General features: G+C 31.2%; 2 protein-coding genes across 2 annotated transcripts; one reads left to right on the top strand and one right to left on the bottom strand.

Moving 5' to 3' along the window:
* Positions 1 to 1,212: 1,212 nt before the first annotated feature.
* Positions 1,213 to 1,495, bottom strand: BDR25DRAFT_357601 (uncharacterized protein; the record flags this gene model as incomplete). Its single annotated transcript, XM_033695826.1, has 3 exons — positions 1,213 to 1,260; positions 1,284 to 1,416; positions 1,482 to 1,495. 3 exons carry the CDS (start codon positions 1,493 to 1,495, stop codon positions 1,213 to 1,215), a joined length of 195 nt encoding a protein of 64 aa, XP_033545146.1.
* A 9,429-nt stretch (positions 1,496 to 10,924) lies between these two features.
* On the top strand, positions 10,925 to 12,753 carry BDR25DRAFT_265463 (uncharacterized protein). The gene is made up of 4 exons (XM_033686923.1): positions 10,925 to 11,088; positions 11,139 to 11,413; positions 11,478 to 11,549; positions 11,612 to 12,753. The coding sequence occupies exons 1-4, from the start codon at positions 11,037 to 11,039 to the stop codon at positions 12,644 to 12,646; spliced, it is 1,434 nt and encodes a 477-aa protein (XP_033545145.1). The 5' UTR covers positions 10,925 to 11,036; the 3' UTR covers positions 12,647 to 12,753.
* The last annotated feature ends 5,528 nt before the right edge of the window (positions 12,754 to 18,281 follow it).

Here is an 18,281-nt window from a genome sequence, read left to right as displayed (position 1 = left end):
AGCAAAAGTAAGCAACTTAGGTGTGTAAGCAACTTGCCTGTAGTGTATGTTAGTAGTCTTTATGTTTTTACTTTAGCACACTTTTTATAACTTTCTAAACATACTTTTAATTATAAAAACATAAAAGTTTTAAACATAAAAGCTATAGTTAATAAAAGAGCTCTAAAATGTTATTTATAATAGCTAAATAATTGAATATAATAGTATGTATAGCTTAAATAAAATTAAACACTTCTTAAACTTAGAAGTTAAATAAATAAATAATATAATATTATTAATAAAGCTATTACTAGTACAAGTAAATTTTTTAATATAATGTAACAGCATAAACAGGATAATAGATCTAAATACAGTATAAATCTACTTAGAGGCAAATAAAAGTGTGTAAAGACTTAGTAACCTAAGAATATTATTAACACCTATAGGCTTAGTGTGAGGGAATATTAGAAAACTACTAAGCTAGCTAAGAGAAGAGGTGTAACTAAATACTTAGGGGAATAGAGGTACAGCAGCAGGCAGGGCTAGGTTAGAGCTAATACAAGGACTATTTACATATAAGGTTCGCCTAGTAACTTTAAATAGAACAATTTAAGCAAATTGTTACATACATGTAGTTATCTTAGATGCTATACTTAGCTTTAATATTCTTTATAAGGCTAAACTAGTTTTAAATTACCTTAAAATTCTTATAAAAAGCTTTTTTATTATTATACTTATGCTTAAACTTTACTTTAAGCTTTAAATAACGCTATATAAACACACTAGGCTAGTTTATGCTAACATAGCCTACATTATGCTTAGCGCGTAAAGAATTAGCTATATTAGCTACAGTTACTAGCTAAAAAGAAAATCCTTACACATATAACTTAAGTATATGCCTAATAACTACCTACTTTTTATTATTATTTAGCATTTACAAGTTAGCTATAAAATTAGCTTATAAAAGGTGTCTAGTGTATTAGTTATTTATTATTTTTTAAAAGACTCTGTACATGGCTATAGCATATTACTTTAAAAGTATTACGTCTTATTTAAAAGCCTAAAGCATAAGCTGTACCTAACATTCTTTTACTATGTCTAAGTAGTGTTATTAGGAATGCATTAGTGTAGAAAGAGTAGTTTAGTAAGGTCTTAGCAAAAGTAAGCAACTTAGGTGTGTAAGCAACTCGCCTGTGGTGTACGTTAAGCAAGGGACTAATTTATTCCATTTTATCACTTGGCGCCCAGGCTCGCGTAACCCCAGCTTTGAGATGTTACTACCTAGCGTGATGACTCATGAGGACCCGCAAGCGGGCCAGATCAAAATATCTGGATAAGGACCCACAAGCGGGCCAGATCGAAGATCTAGACGGGACTCGGCATCCGGGGGCCATCTCATCTCGCCTATGAATATTGACTATACAGGCTAAATCTTCGCTAATTCAACTTGTCCATGCCTTTTAGCTGTCGCCTAGTGCATATAGCCGCGCCGCCGACTCTACAGATCTGAGCGCATTGTTAACAACATAGTTAGCGCCACCTGCAACACAGCTGATGTGTACTGCGGTTTGCTTCACGTTGCTGTAATATACTACAGTTTATTGCGGTTTGCTACAAGTTGCTACAAATTCTTGCAAATTCCTGTCGTTTGCTATAGTTTGCTACAATTTGCTTGATGTCTTTCCCTACGCTACCGGCTAATCTCTAGCTGATACCTCTAGGCGCGAGCCTATTATAGTTAAGCGGCAGTTGAAGAAACGGAACTAGCAGTTGTACTAGCAGTTATTCTAGTAAAATAGTGAAGGGATCCGTAACAGCAGCAAGAAGATCCTTATCCTAGTGGCTACCATCTGTAGGAGTAAGTAGGCGAATAGCTGCAGGCGGTGTAGAAGGCTGCGGTGGGTTATAATAGAGTCTCTACAGCGATAGAGAGGCGAAGGCATACAGACAGCAAGGACTGCAACAGACTGTATAGCTAGTCTCTAAGAACTGCAGCAGGACTATGTAGTAAGAAATAGCAAGTAAAAAATAACTAGCAATGAAAAAAGTATATACCTACTATATTTACAGTTCTTAAAACTTGTAGCAAGACTATATAGTAACAAACTACATACTATACTTAAGAGAAGACAGTATAGAGAGAAGAAGAAAAGAAGAAAAGTAGGTAGAAAAAGCATTCAAGATTCGCAGAACAAGGTTACTCTAATAGTTTTGTATAGGTACAAAGTAGCCGCATAACTAGACAAAAGGTAACAACTTTAACTAGTTATAACAATAGCTATAAGGCTAAAATTGTTGTAAAAAAAAAGTAAAAGAGAATACTAAAACATAATATAAATATAATAAATGCTAAAAGAAAAAGTGTAGTAGAGTAGTTATAAAGATAGTAATTTTTAAGTTATACATAGATTTTATATTATCTTTTTATTTATGTTTTTTATTTTCTTTAGCGTTTTTTTAATCTATATAGCTATTTAGTGTTAGAATTTACTTTCTTTCTAGTAATTACTTTTACATGCTACTTTTAAAGTTAGATTTTTCTTACTATTACTTTTATATACTATATGTTACTTAATGTTTTTACTTTACTTTTTTAAATCTAGTTCTTTATTCTTGTAATGTTATTTAGCTTTTTATTACTCTTTTTAAATTACTATTTACTTAGGTTTTTTTACTTTAGTTATTAACTAAAAGGTTTAATACTATAGCACTATAAAAAATTTAAAGTATAAGAAGTATTCTATACTACTAATAAATCTATATAGTAATTTAAATATTAAAAAAGTCTGTCACGGTATCCTCCCCAGATCCTAGACATAACTGTATTAGACGCGTACTAGAGTATTATTAGTGCACGTCTAACATAAACACAACACAACATAGACATAAACTTAAGCATAAACTGCCTTAACACTAACTAAACCTAAAATAGGCTTAATTTATACTTAAAGCGCTTAGACTTTTAAGCTAAGTATTTAATTACTAATTTCTTTCTAAACCTTCTTGTTTCTTACACAACGTCTTATACTTACTATAATACTTTACATAGTAATTAAACTAGACCTTTATAAAGCTTTATAACTTTACTTATGCATAATTATAACATTACATTATGTTAAAACTTTAGCTAAGAATAGCCTCTAAATCTAATCTAATAAGCTTAGTACTTGCATAACTCTAAGCTATTAAAGTAAGCTAAGAAGCCTTCTAAAAAGCGCTTACTTTATAAAAAAGCTACTACATTATAAGCTTTAAAGCTTTTTAAAAGAACTTTAAAAAATAGCTTTATGTTATTAAGTAGTTTATTTCTACCTTAACTTTTATTATAGTAGTAGGAACTAAGAACTTACTAGCCTTAAAGCTTACTTAGAAGTCTAAAGATAGCTTAACTCTTTTTTGCCTAATGCTGCTTATAACTTGTAACCTTTTTAACTTAGTAATAAAATCTAACTAACTTCCTAATCCCCTACTGTTTAATAAAAAATAAAAAGACTTACTTTTCTTTCTACACAAGCTCTAATATAAACTTAAAGAAAATATAGACTAATTCCTCTCTAAACACTTCTAGTTACTATATGCCTACTTTTAACTTAACTATAACATAATAGCTTTAATTAACTTACTAATAAATAAAGATATTATTAACTTAGATTAATTTATAGCATTTTTATAAGTAACTTATAAAGACTTAAATAAAAAGTTAACAGCCTTAAGTTACCTAAACACTTTATAATAAAAAAAAAAAGCTTTACTTTATACTTTACTAAGTTTTGCTAACTTATATTTAATATAGGCCTAAATAAGATAGGTTTAATTATAGCTTTATATAACTCCCTCTTAACTAAACTATAACGCGCTATAGTAGGAGAACCTCTTTTAAACAACCTTAACGCGTATGCGAACCTAATTACTACCTACAATAATAACATAAGGTTCCTCCTTGTACAAGCCCTAATACGCCTCTAAACTAGCGTAGTTATAAATAAGGACCTTAATGTAATAAAAATTAATTTAAATTATGCTTTAGTTAGTTCTAGAAAGTATAAAGATTATAAAAAAAAAAGTTAATGCTTTAAGTGTAGTAAGCATAGTTATATTTTTTAAAACTACTTTATTCTCTTTTTTTAAGTCTAGCCAAGTAGCGCTGCTAGTACTTATTAAAAATTTTTACTATTTTAATTTTGTTTTTATAAGGGCTTTAATTTATATTTAAGCTTTAATCTTTTTTACTACTCTTAACATAGCAGCAGCTATAGTAGTAGAAGCCTGTAAAAAGGCTTGTTCTAGGGCTAAGTTACCTCTTAGAACTAATTTAACATTAGATCTCTACTAACTTATAGGCTAAGTCCTCTACTAATAACTAGAAGTACTAAGTTAATATTTTTATATATTTATAATAAAAAACTATATTAGCCTTAATATAGGCTCTTATTAACTTAGAAGTAAATAGCATAAGTTACATTAATAAAAAACTAGCGTGTAAACTAAATCTTTAATTAACACTGCTTACCTAAATAATTTACTTAACTAGATTTAATAGAAAACAACTTAAAAAAGGTTCTATCTTTTATACTATAACTATTATAATTACCTACTAACACTATAAGAAGTAGATTAAGCTCTATGTAATAAACATAAAATGTTATAACCTAATTCTAAGACAACTATAGCTGTATTAGCATAAAGTTACCTTTAATTACTAAGAGTAAGTTTTAAACTTTAACTTTTTCTAATACTAAGATGTATGCTTATGCTTACACCTAAACAACACCTAAGTAGCACTTAATATAGAAGGTCTTTAGACCTACTTTTTAATAACCTAGAAAAAAACTACTTAAGTAAGGCTAATAAGCTAGGCCTTTTACTAAGATAGGCTATATAAAATAATTTAATAACTACTTAAACTTAAAGAAAAAGAAGCCTTTAAAGAATCTTTACCTACTTAATTTAGACATAAACTAGGACTTAAACAACAGATAGACATCTGCTATATAGAACCTGCTCTATTTATAACCCTAGCTTAACAACTAGATTACAAAATCTACACAGTTATAATTTCTAATATAAACTAAGCTTTAGCTCTCTAAAAACGCACTAACTTAAAGATAATAGTTTCTTAAAACTACTATAACTTATTACATATTTTTTTTTAAAATAAGTCTAATAAGCTTTTAATATAACATCTATATAATTACTAGACAACTTTTAAGCCTAGTAAACAACCTAGTTATAGGCTACTATATAAAATGTTACTAAATAAATTAAAAGTGCTTTAAAAATACTTTAATAAAAACTTAAAAAAAAAGTTTATTTAAGCTAGCTTTTTACTAGTAGTGTTATTTATACTATTTATAAAAAAACCTAGAGGTAGGCTTTAATTTTATGTTAACTACTAAGGACTAAATACTATTACTATTAAAAACTAATACTTAATTTTTTTTTATAGGAAACTCTAAGCTAACTAAGTAAAGCAAAGTATTTTATAAAGTTAGATATTATTACTGCCTTTAATAAGCTAAGAATAGTAAAGGGTAATAAGTAGCTAATAGTGTTTTAAACTTAATACAGACTATTTAAGTACCTAGTAATGCCCTTTAGCTTAGCTAACACGCCTAGTACTTTTTAACATTTTATAAACAACTTACTCTAACCCTACCTAAACATGTTCTGCACTATGTATATTAATAATATTCTAATCTATAGTAATAGCCTTTTAGAGCATAAACAGCATGTACGCTTAGTGCTAAAAGCTATAAAAAAAGTAGGTCTATAACTTAACATAGACAAATGCAAGTTCTACTAATTAAAAGTTATGTATTTAGAATATGTAATCTCTATAGATAGCATCTAAATAGACCCTATTAAGGTTTAAACTGTGCTAGATTAGCAATACTTAAAGAATATAAAGGATATTTAAGCTTTTATAAAATTTACTAACTTTTACTAATAATTTATTAATAACTTTTTATAGTAAGTAAGCCTTATAATTACACTTACTAAGAAAGAAATTTAATTTAACTTTAACTTAAATTACTAATAGTTTTTTAACTAGCTAAAAAAAGCCTTTACTAAAGCTCTAATACTCTGCTACTTTAACTCTAAACTACTAATACTTATAGAAGCTAATGCCTTAGACTATATAGTAGCAGGAGTTCTCTTCTAGACTAAGCTAGACAGGACTATTAAGCCTATTACATACTTCTTAAAAAGAATAAGTTCTATAGAAGGTAATTATAAAATCTATAATAAGAAATTACTTGCTATAGTACACTACTTTAAACAATAGCAACCTAAACTAGAAAGTGCAGCGCATCTAATACAGGTCCTATCTAACTATAAGAACTTGTAGTACTTTGTAACTATAAAATAACTTAGCTACTAATAAGCTTATTAGTTTAAATACTTATCTTATTTTAATTTTAAAATTACTTATTATTCTAGTTAAGACAAAGAGAAACTAGATGCTTTTATAAAGTAATTTTAAAAATCTCTGCTTAAAAAAAAGTGTAAAAGGCTTAACACTAAACTTTACTTTAACCTAAGCTATTTTTAGACCTTAACTTAAATAAAATAAATTAGATAATTAATTAGATTATTACTAATAAGTATCTAAATAATAAATTTATCTAAGAAACTTTAAACCTGCTTTAAAATAGCGCTAGTTAGTTAAAAAAGTAACACTAGCTAACTATAAAAACTAAAATAGTAAGCTATATTACTATAACTAACTTATAATTTTTAATTCTAATAAACTAAGAATTAAACTACTTTAAATTATACATAACTTACCTATTAGAGGACACCTAGGCAGAGGAAAGACTCTTAACCTACTACAGAGAGAGTACTACTAGCCCTGCATGTTCTATACTGTACGCTAATACATATTATGTTACTATACTTACTATAAAGTAAAAGCCTTTTAAGAAAGGTATAATAGCCTACTTAAACTACTTCTAATCTTTAAATAAGCTTAAAAAGATATATTAATTAATTTTATTATAGACCTACCTTTATCTAAAAAGTACATAAATATTATAGTAGTTATTAATTACTTAACTAAGTATTAACACTTAATACTATGTTCCTCTATAACTACCCCTAATATAGCCTAGTTATTCTACTAATATGTATAAGTTTACTATAGCCTGCCTAACATAATTATATTAGATAGAGGTACGCAGTGTGTCTTAGCCTTCTAGGACAAACTTTATAAACAGCTTTAAATTGTCCTCTATCTATCTATAGCTTTTTACCTAGAGACTAACAGCTAGACTAAAAACATAAATGCTGTAATAAAATAAGTCTTATAAGTGTATATAAACTACTAGTAAAATAACTAGGTAAAATAGTTAGCTGCAGCATAGTTTAAAGCTAATAACATAATATTTAAATTAACATAAGTATCTTTATTTTTAGTAAACTATAGATACTACTTTTAAATAAAATTTAAACTACTTTTAAATACCCCCTAACTAACTTATTAATCTATATAAGTAATAAATATAAATAGACTTATTAATAAGATCTAAAATATATCTAAATATGTTTATAAAAAGCTTACATAGGCTTAAGGTTTTTAATAAGAGTATATAAACTAATCTTAAACCTCTGCCCCTGTGTATGCAGCTAGCAAGAAGGTCTAGCTAGACACTAGAAATATCTAAATAAACTAATAATTAAAGAAACTTAATTAAAAGAACTTTAGCCCCTTTATAGTAGCCTATATAGTCTTATTACACACTTACTAATTAATCCTACCTAACAGCATAAAGATACACCCTGTGTTCTATGTATTATTGCTGCGTTAAGTAGCTCTTAAATCTAACTATCTACCTAAACAGCTAAACTTGCTACCTAAACCTATTATTATAAATAATAAACTAAAATATGTTGTAAAATACATTAAATAAATCTAGTTTAATAAGAAAAAACATATCTATAAATACCTTATAAAATAAACTAGATATAATAAACTGTTATAAGAACTTGCAGAAGCCTTATAAAAGAACTCTGCAGTAACTTAATTCTACACCTAATACCTATCTAAACTAAACCTGTACCCTAATAAAAACAACTTAATGCTAGAACTACTAATGTAAAGGATTCCCTTTCTAATAAGAGAGGGGTACTGTCACAGTATCCTCCCTAGATCCTAGACATAACTATATTAGACACATACTAAAGTATTATTAGTGCACGTCTAACATAAACATAACATAATATAGACATAAACTTAAGCATAAACTACCTTAACACTAACTAAACCTAGAATAGGCTTAATTTATACTTAAAGCGCTTAGACTTCTAAGCTAAGTATTTAATTACTAATTTTCTTCTAAACTTTCCTGTTCCTCACACAATGTCTTATACCTACTATAATACCTCACGTAGTAATTAAACTAGACCTCCGTGAAGCTCTATAACCTTACTTGTGCACAATTGTGACAAAGTCTTATTTTTATATAAACAAATTATGTTATAATTTAAGATAATATTATTTATTTAGTTAAGTAAGAAACTTTTCTTCTTATATATATTATTTATTACTATCTATAGAAGGCTTTTTATATTTCTTAAATCTAATACAATTAGTTCTAAAATACAACTAGTAACATGGTCCACAAGCGAATGTTTAACACAAGCAAGTGTTCCACCCTACTACTAAATTTAACTTTAAAGACTATTAATTTAACAACATAAAAATATACTATATAAAATAAACTACTATAAAATTATTTAATATTCTTGCATGTATAAGAGTTATACCTAGGCTTGTTACAGCACTTGCAGCGCTGTACGCGCGCTGCGCTGCTTTTAGCAGTTAACTTCTTCTAAGGCATTTTACTACCTTCTACTATACTAGTAAGCTTTTAAGTACTTAACTTAAAGCTTTAATAACTTGTTAAAGTTTTTTTTTTTAAATTTACTTTTTTTTACACTGCTTACGCTTTATAGCTGCTTTACAGGCCCTCTTTAGAGTAGCTGCTTAATTACGCTGTAGAACAGCAACATAAGCTATTTTAGTAGCGCCTTTACTTAGCTGCTTTGCTAGATTAAGCATAGCAAAAAAAAAAAATTCTAATGCTTTTAAATTTAATTATATAGTAAAGTTAACTAAGCCTTAACTTTATAAGGATTACTAGGTGTTTAAGCCTCCTAGGTAGTATTTAGTAGTAGAGTAGCTAGCTAATTAGGTAGCTGTATATTAAGCTTTAAAAGCACTAGCTCTAGGTTAAATAGAACTAGTTCTATAGCTTTAAAGCCTGCGCAGATATTATCTATTATAATTAAGCAACTAAATACTGCTTTAAAGGCTAGTAGAAAGGTTAGCTTATTAATATAATTAATCTAGTAGCAGATTAACTAGCTAATTTTAGTACTATATGTGCACTTTAATAGTAAAAAGCAGCTAACATTAAGCAGCTGTAGAATATGTAACGCGTGTGCTAGCATACAGAGCGCTATAATACGCCTCTGCTTATAAAGCTCTAGAAATTTAATAGAGTAATAGCTTTTATAGCTATTAAGAATAAGTAGCTACTATAAGCCTACTAAGCAATTTTTTATGTATAGATTAAAGTGCTCTAGCTATGTAATTTTATATTTATTAGTTATCTAGCTATTGTTACTAACACTAATAGCCTAGTCCTTTTGTATATCTTTATTCTTATACTAGGCAGATAGGTAATGCTTGCCTTTAAAAATTATGTATAAAGGTATTGCCTACTTATCTACATTAATGCCTATAATAACTGTTACCTATTTATAGTTACCTAGCTGTATAGCCTTTAGCTAATTACGTCTATCTGTGCTTATAATAACTATTTAGCTTAATATAACCTCTATCTAAAAGCTTGTTTTATTAAAATTATATATATTTTAATTTATAATACTATACTTTAATTATATAGCTTTTATAAGCTTAAACTACTTACTTATAATTACTAGATCTTTACATTTTACTTATTAGTAATTATATAGTTAGCTAAGGTAAGTTTTAACTACTAGTGTACACGTAACAAAGTTAGATAGCTAGTTAATACCTACTAGTAGAGCGCTGCGCTTAGTAAGAAGCTTGTTAGCTATCTTTTATATAGCACCTAGAGTAGGCGCAAATTCTTAGAAATCTAGATTAAGTATATGCTTAATAATTACCTTCTTTTCTAGCTTTGTAAGCTTTTTGTTGTTAGCTATATAGTTGCGTTGCATAGTTATCCCTGCGCGTTGTTAGCAGAGAGCTATTTAATTAACATTATAAAGTGCTGCAGCGTGCCTTTTAGTTAAAGACACATCTTTATTAAGAGCTTAAATAGCTAGGTTAATTCTAGCCTCTTTTAAAAATAATTACTTATATAGTTGTTAATGCATCGCAGTTAGTAGTAGGTTAGCTGCGTTTTGGTGGTGGGGCGGAACACTCGCTTGTGTTGAACATTCGCTTGTGGACTATGTTATAAGAAAATAACTTATTATTAATTTTACTAGTAAATTACGTAAATAGAGTTTTTATTTACCTACTTATATTCTAGCTATTTATAATGTAAGATTAACTACAAACTATTTACTATAAAGGTAGTAGTTCTTTTATATAAAGCTTATTAATATAGATAATTTTTTTTCTTACATATTGTTTAAAAATAGTTAGTTTTTAATTGTTCTATACATTAAAGCTTTAAACCCCTTTGTAGCTCTATACTAGTGTAGATTCACAGCTACTATACTTTTTTACAGCTTTTCTATAATTAGGATTTTCTCTGAGCTTTAGCAATTTAAACAACGCAATTGCAGCGTTAATTAAATGTCTATTAGTTGAGATATTAACATTTCAAAAGTTGACGGAATTTCATGCAAGTGGGCGATAAGCGAGGCTCGGCGCCAAGTGATAAAATACGGCACCTTGCCGATAATAACACTACCCCGCTCTTGTAACCAAGGCAAACAGGGAATACAATCTCATCCCTTAAAACTAGTGCTACTCACAATTTATTTCATCACGCATCCCCAAGCTCATCCCCGCCGCACTTTAACATCTGAGTTCCTACCTAACTCGACCATCCAATATGGCATCACTTATCGACAGCTTGACTGCCTCTGGAGGCTCCGAACCAGCAGGTTAGATATCTCACTCCCAGGATTATCCTTCAGTAACTCATTATCAACAGGCTTTCTCAATGACATCATTAAGCAATTGTGGCCGAACATAAGTGTGGCTGGTGCCAATATCGTAAAGGATGTTGTAGAACCCATCCTTGCCTCAACACTTCCGGGTCCCCTCTCTAGCCTGCATTTCGTCAAGCTCGACTTTGGGCATGTCCCTATCCAATTCTCCAATGTAGACGTCCACAAGACGGCTACTCAGGGTATAAAACTTGATCTGGATCTACACTGGGAGGGCGAGTGCGACATCGAGCTGGATGGGAACCATGTCCCTAAAATTGTGAATTTCCCCATCACTAGACACCTCACTTGAGCAGCGGCTAACCAGGGTACCCTGCTTCAAGGGCATCGAGAAAGTTCACCTGAAGGGCAGACTCAGCATATTGCTGTGCCCGCTGACGAATATCGTTCCCCTGGTACGGGCCGCTCCTTTCTTAGCGTCACTTGGTTAAACTTCATACACTAACATAACACAAAGATCGGCGCCGCGCAAGTTGCCTTCATCAACCCACCCAGCCTCAAGCTTGACTTCACTGATGCTGCGAACATCGCCGACTGCTTCCTGATCGAGAAAACCGTCCGGAACACCATCCTAAGCATCATTTCGAGCATGGCTGTTCTTCCCAACCGCTTCCTTGTCAAACTCGACGCCAATAATGACTACTTCAAAACATACCAGCCTCACCTTGGCATTCTCCGTCTGACAGTCGAGAAGGCAACTGGCATAACGGCTCCAAAGAAGAGCGGCGCTTCGAGGCTACTGGCTAAGATTGTCAAGGATGTCCCTGACTGTTATGTCAAGGTCAACATCGGTGCTGAGGGGGAGTGGCGCACCTCGGTCCAGAAGAACAACCACGAGCCGGCATGGAACGAAACGCATGATTTCCTAGTGACGGATTACGAGCAGAGTATTTCAGTTGACATCCAGGACGACGATCTGGCTGGCGATGACGACATTGGACTCGGGTATACTACCATCAAGGAGGTCCTACTAAACGGCGGCTCACACGAACTGAACCTTACCCACAAAGGCGAACACACTAACGCTAAACTAGTGATACATGCAAAGTTCTACAATCTCGTCGCTGATGCTTCCCTCTTATCCGCGCAGGATAGCGAACGCAAGGGCCAGATCTGCGGGCTTGTCACGATTCTAATTGCCAGTGTCCTCGGCCTCTCAGGACAGCGCGACGGGCTAAACCCCAGCGTCAAGGTGGCATGGGGTGGTAAAGAGTTCCAGACCGTAGCCAAAACTTACATCCCAGGAGTGGACATCTTCAACCCATCTTTCGACCAGGCTTTTAAAATCCCTTTGAATACAGATATGATTGCCAGGCCGACGAGCTTCAAGATCTCGCTGATGAACAAGCAAGACGAGTCCGGAAGTGTTGAGGTGGCCTTCCAGGATGTATTTGACGCTCCTGGTATGGTCAAGGAAGGCATCTTCGACGTTGGTTCCGGTGCCTCAGTGAGAGCTAGCATCTCTGTGCGCGGAATTCAACTGGCTGAATGATTTACGCTGGGTACGAGAGAATAGCGAGAATAGCGAGACATACTGCGCTCTGTCTCAAAAGCGGACTCGGAGCGCATGTCTGAGTCAGGATTCTGCATGTAAATCATATTAAGAGTAACCTTTTTCCTGATTCATAAGTAATCACAGAAACAAACTGCCCTGTCTAAATAACACATGTCAAATACTCAGGAAAAGATAGGATTTAGGCTGTGGTAGAACGCTGAGAGGTGCACAGCTCTTTCTATCTCATGGTTAGAGCTGATGGACGAAAGAGGGCATGGAGAGGTGCGAGTCGTTGATCAGGTGGCGAGAACCAAACTTGGTGGATTGAGCAAAGGTGTAAGGTCTAAGGAGCTTAAGGGGGGTCTAAGCTAACTATAACGTACACTACAGGCAAGTTACTTACACACCTAAGTTACTTGCTTTTACTAAAACTATACTAAACTACTTTTTCTACATTAATATATTCTTAATAACACTACTTAAATGTGTAAAAAGAATATTAGATATAGCTTATACTTTAAGCTTTTATATAACATATTATATATTTAAAGTAAAATACTATAGCTATATATAAAGTATTTTAAAAAATAATAAATAACTAATATACTAAATAGCTTTAAACGTACTTTATAGGCAAGTTGCTTACACATCTAAGTTACTTACTTTTGCTAAGACTCTACTACACTACTTTTTTTATACTAATGCATTCTTAATAACACTACTTAGATGTGTTAAAAGAACATTAAATGCAGCTTTGTCAGATTGAAGCACTGTTTCTAGGCTTCCTGAGATGGATGATGGGTTTGGATATGATGTATGGGATGATTGATTGATTGTATTGATTGTGTTGATTTATCGATCCTTTTTCTGCTCTACTACGGCGGACGATAAGCGGGTGAGGGGACAAAACTCAAACGAAATTTTTTCCCTGCACAACCACCCCTCTATACAGTACTAAAACACCTTGTAGAACATCTGTGTAGCCTTAATAACTTGTTAAATAATTATTTCCTGTTGTACAATATTATATCAGCATGCCTAGTTAGTATATAAACCACTTTTTAGATGTTATTACTTATGTACAAGGGCAGGCAGTTGCCCTTCTATTAATTTAACTCTATATTAATTAGAGCTTTGTAGGCTCTTTTAAGAAGGCCTTATAATAAATTAGATTGCTATGTATCTTTATAATACATATTAGATTAATGTTACTACTTGTATAATTAAGTAGCAGTTTAAAGATTAGAATCTCTAGCGCTAGCCTCCTACCTATGTTAAAGATGCTGCTAAAAAGCGTATTTAAGTCCTATTCTTTAAGGTTAGACTTAATAATAAGAAGATACTTACTGTATTATAGGCAAAGAGCTTTAATATTAGGAAATATGCCCTTATATAACTTTACTTTAAGCTTAGTCTTTAGCGCTGTATAAATAAAGTAGAAGAATAGTAAAGAGCTAATTAGCTTATATAAAGACTTGTTACTAAAGAACTTAAGAAAGGCGTTATTAATAAATACAGGTAAGGATACCTACACACCTACTTTTAGCAGTAGGGCTATATTGTTGCTAGAGATTAACTTTTCTAAGCTTATTATATAATTAACTTTAAAGCAGTTAAATAATGTAAACATAATCTTTAACACTACTAAGAAGAATATATTGTTTTTAGTCTAAACTTTGTCTAGTTAATTAATAGATACTGTAAACTCTACCTGTATAGAATTAAAATATATGCCTGTCTTAACGCATATTCTAGATATATTGTCTAGATATATGTAAAAATATTAGCTTTAACTGCTGTTAGCTGTGCTTATTAATTTTTCTACGCCTTAAAGGAAGTTTAGCTACAGCTACGCTTTATACAATTAAATAGGGGAGTTAAGATAGTAATGCTAGCAGACGCTTATTATAAGCTGTAGATGTTATACAAACTAGACCTTAAGTTTTAGGACTGCTATCTATATAGCATAAGTACATTAAACTAGCGTATTAAAGCATAGTAGGGTTAGCTTTTAAAAGGGATTATTTTTTACTAGTAAGTAAGTCTCTTATACGCAGCACTTTATGTTACTTAACTTAATATAGAATTACTTTACAAGCCTTTGTACGCAGGGGCAGTTCTTAAAGGACAATTTAGTAGACTAGATAAGTCTGTATGTAGTGTATATTCTAATTCTATAAGAAGAGCTCTATAACTTTGTATAACTCTAAAATTCCTACTCTATTTAGAAGCAGCTAAATTAGTAAAACGCTGTTGTTAGAAAGCTATTTATGCTTTATTACTATCTAGAAAGCTATATCTAGAACTAGGGTGTATCCTTTAATAGTAACTAGCTTTGTATAATAAAAGAAAGTATTAGTAAATAGAAGATTAATAGATATCTTTTTTCTAACACCTTTAACTAGTGTCTAGGTGTGCTTAAGTCTATTAGATTTAATAGTGCAACTGCAGCGCAGTTTTTTTCTGTTAAGCGTATAACACCTTATCTAGAAGTTTACCTCCACCTATAGAGACAGACGCAATTTTATATAGAGAATTAGTTTTAGCTGCAGCTCTTTCTTTTTTTAGCTTTAGTAAGTGTAAGAAGTTAGTAAGTAAGTACTTTATATAATAAGTATTTAAAAAACTAAGCAAATATAGCCTAACTTTAAAGTAGTTTAATAAGCAGACCTTAAAACTAATATACAAGACTTAGAGATATTAATAGATCTAGATATAGTATAGTTCTTTTACTTATATGCAATAACTAAGCTATTTACACTACATTATGCTATATAAATATTATTATCTCTTGTAGTATAAGTTTTGTCCCTCCTTTAGTCTTTTCTTTTGTTGTACAACATAAGTACACTACCCCTAAAATACTGCTTAGAAATAGGAGAGCTTTATTCTTAGCATCTTTTTTTATTTACTTTCTGTCTAGCTTATTATGCTTCTCTTTAGCTATTGCCTAGTACATAAAAAGTAAGGAATAAAGATGTTATTATTCTAGACAACACCTTAAATACTAAAAAGGCTGTTTTTATTCTATCTGCTAAAGCTACAGGTTGTACAATTATAGAAAGTGCATAATAATAATTAATCTAAAAGACTACCTAAGCTACAGCTTGCTAGTCTTCTAGCTTCCTAGTTCTTCTACATGTCTGTCTTGTATAATATAAGATTGTTAATAAAGGTACCTAGATAAGAAACAGGTTTATAGACTATAATATTTTTTATATATGTTATACTCTTTCTGTCTTTTCTAAACTAATAAAGAAATAGAAAAGATTTAACTCTAAATTTTAAACACTATAATTAAGAGGCCTAGTAACCTACTTAAAACACACCTTCTCCTAGAGATTGTATAATATAATGTAAACAACATCTCTAATAATCCTCTATACATTGCTGTAGACATTAGGAAAGATAGCGTTATAAATCTTCTAAAGAGTGCTAGTAGGCTCTATATAATAAAAGAGCTTTTAGAGGGTAAATTCTTTAAAAAAATTAACTCTAGAATAACTATAATATACCTTGTGCTTAAGCAGCACCTAGATAAGTAGTTATTATATAGTAAAAATCTAGAATTATCTTTTATTAAGATAAAATTATGCTTAAAGAAAGCTGCTAAAAAAAAAAGAAAAAGTATAAAAAAGAACTTTTTATAAATTAAATAGAAGTTAAAAACGCTAAAGCTACAACACTATGTAAAGAAAAAGCCCTTATATAAAAAGAAGTGTGTAATATCTTAGGTATTAAATATTTAGAAAGCTTGCTCTCCTAAACTTCTAGATCTTAACATTATAGATAAAAAAGATTTAGTACTATACAGACTTTGCTTAAAGTGTTAGAAGACAGACATTATATAAGATTAGATTGCCTTTTTAGCCCTCTTTAGCTTACATGTAGTCCTTTATAATTTCTTATTATTATGTTACTGCTAGTTATTTTCTGTAGTCTTCTATAGTGTTAAATAGGATATTATTGTATAATAGGCATCTCTTTTAAATGTGTAAATATTAAATGTTTGCTGTTACTGCTTGTAGCATCCTATAGTGCAGTAAGGCTCTATCTAACTGTTTACACCTACTACATAAGCGCTTTTTGTTATTTTACAGTAAGCTAAGCAATTAGGCAGGGCAGTTAGGGGCGTAGGGTAGGCATTATAGAGAAAGTACTGCTTGTACAGGTGTATATAGACTGCTTTTACTTAACTTTTTTTTCTCTATTCTTTTTTAACTTTACGCATAATAACCTAAGGCAACATCTCTTTCTGTAAGATTCTTTTACTATATAATTAGTATTAAGCCTTACTTTTTACTAGATGTAGCTAAATATGTTCTTTAATAACACCTCCTTTAATAACTAAACTGTTAGCCCTTCTTTAGCTTCTGCAACAAGCTATGTTTAAGCTTGTGCAGCTATCTTTGCCTAAGCAGATGCCTGCCTTTAAATAAACGCCTTTGTAAATGTTTAGATTCTTGTTCCTGCTCTTAGTAGTGCTAATCCTCCTCCTGTAACCTTTCTATGCTAGGGTATATAGTATAAGAAGGTTAACATTTTTAATCTAGTTGTTGCCTAGTACCTCTTATAGGTCTTTTGCTTTACTATATAAACTCTTTCTTTTATAATAATTTAAAGTATATGCTTACTTTCTTTTAAAGTGTAAAGATTACTTAGGCTGCTAATTTTTCTATCTGCATATTTAGCATTTCTCTGTACAACGCCCCTAATACTCCTCTTGTCACCTGCTGTAGCACCATCCTAGCCAATTAAATCCTCTTCTAGCGCTAGAGCTACCTTAAAGCTATTATTATCTATACTTATAGCAGCTATAACTAGGTTCCTTGCCAGCGTTGCTAGGCTGTGTACAATTATACAGGCAACTTTCTCTACTATGTAGGATGTATTTCTCTCTATACCTAGTGGCAAGGTGCTTGCTTAAACTGCGTTTATAACAATTATAGCAATACTTACAGTTTAAAGGGCGACAACAGCAAGCTTTTGTACAATAACTATTAGAAGAAGTTAGACAAGGATAAAAGGGATAAGGATAAAGATAAATAAAAGGGCAAGTATCTAAAAGACAAGAGGTTAGGCTGTTTAACCTAGTCTAGCAACACCTTTATTAGCTTTAATTAATTAGGAGATGTCTATATCTAAGCCCTCTGTTCTTATACAGAGTAGCTTCTTTCCTTTTGTATGTATTTCCTCTGTCCTTAAACAGTAGGATACCCTCCTATATAGCCTACATTAGCCTTGCAAGATAGGATTAATAATATTTCTTACTTATATTTATACATTACTATTGTACGATGTGATATTTATTACCCTGATTGCCATACGCTGCTTAATAAGCGCCTGCGATACATGGTGGTGGTGTTTTCGCGATTTTCGTTTGAGTTTTGTCCCCTCACCCGCTTATCGTCCGCCGTATTGCTCGGCTTTTTGTTTTGCCGATCCGGGTCCCTCGCACACTTGCCCTATGCGCGACCAGCCTGCAACATGCTGCAATTTGCTGCAATTTGCTGCAACATGCTGCAATTTGCTGCAACATGCTGCAAAATGCTGCAAAATGCTGCAAAATGCTGCAAAATGCTGCAAAATGCTGCAAAATGCTGCAAAATGCTGCAAAATGCTGCAAAATGCT

The sequence above is a fragment of the Lindgomyces ingoldianus genome (assembly GCF_010093535.1).
Source record: "Lindgomyces ingoldianus strain ATCC 200398 unplaced genomic scaffold BDR25scaffold_25, whole genome shotgun sequence".
Lineage (NCBI taxonomy): Eukaryota > Fungi > Ascomycota > Dothideomycetes > Pleosporales > Lindgomycetaceae > Lindgomyces > Lindgomyces ingoldianus.
This window is presented reverse-complemented; position numbering and strand designations above follow the sequence as displayed.

Coding starts and splice junctions, on each gene's coding strand:
- BDR25DRAFT_265463 (XM_033686923.1), top strand. CDS start 11,037: ATGGCATCACTTATCGACAGCTTGACTGCCTCTGGAGGCTCCGAACCA. Junction 11,089..11,138: donor TGGAGGCTCCGAACCAGCAG/GTTAGATATCTC, acceptor CATTATCAACAG/GCTTTCTCAATGACATCATT. Junction 11,550..11,611: donor TGACGAATATCGTTCCCCTG/GTACGGGCCGCT, acceptor CATAACACAAAG/ATCGGCGCCGCGCAAGTTGC.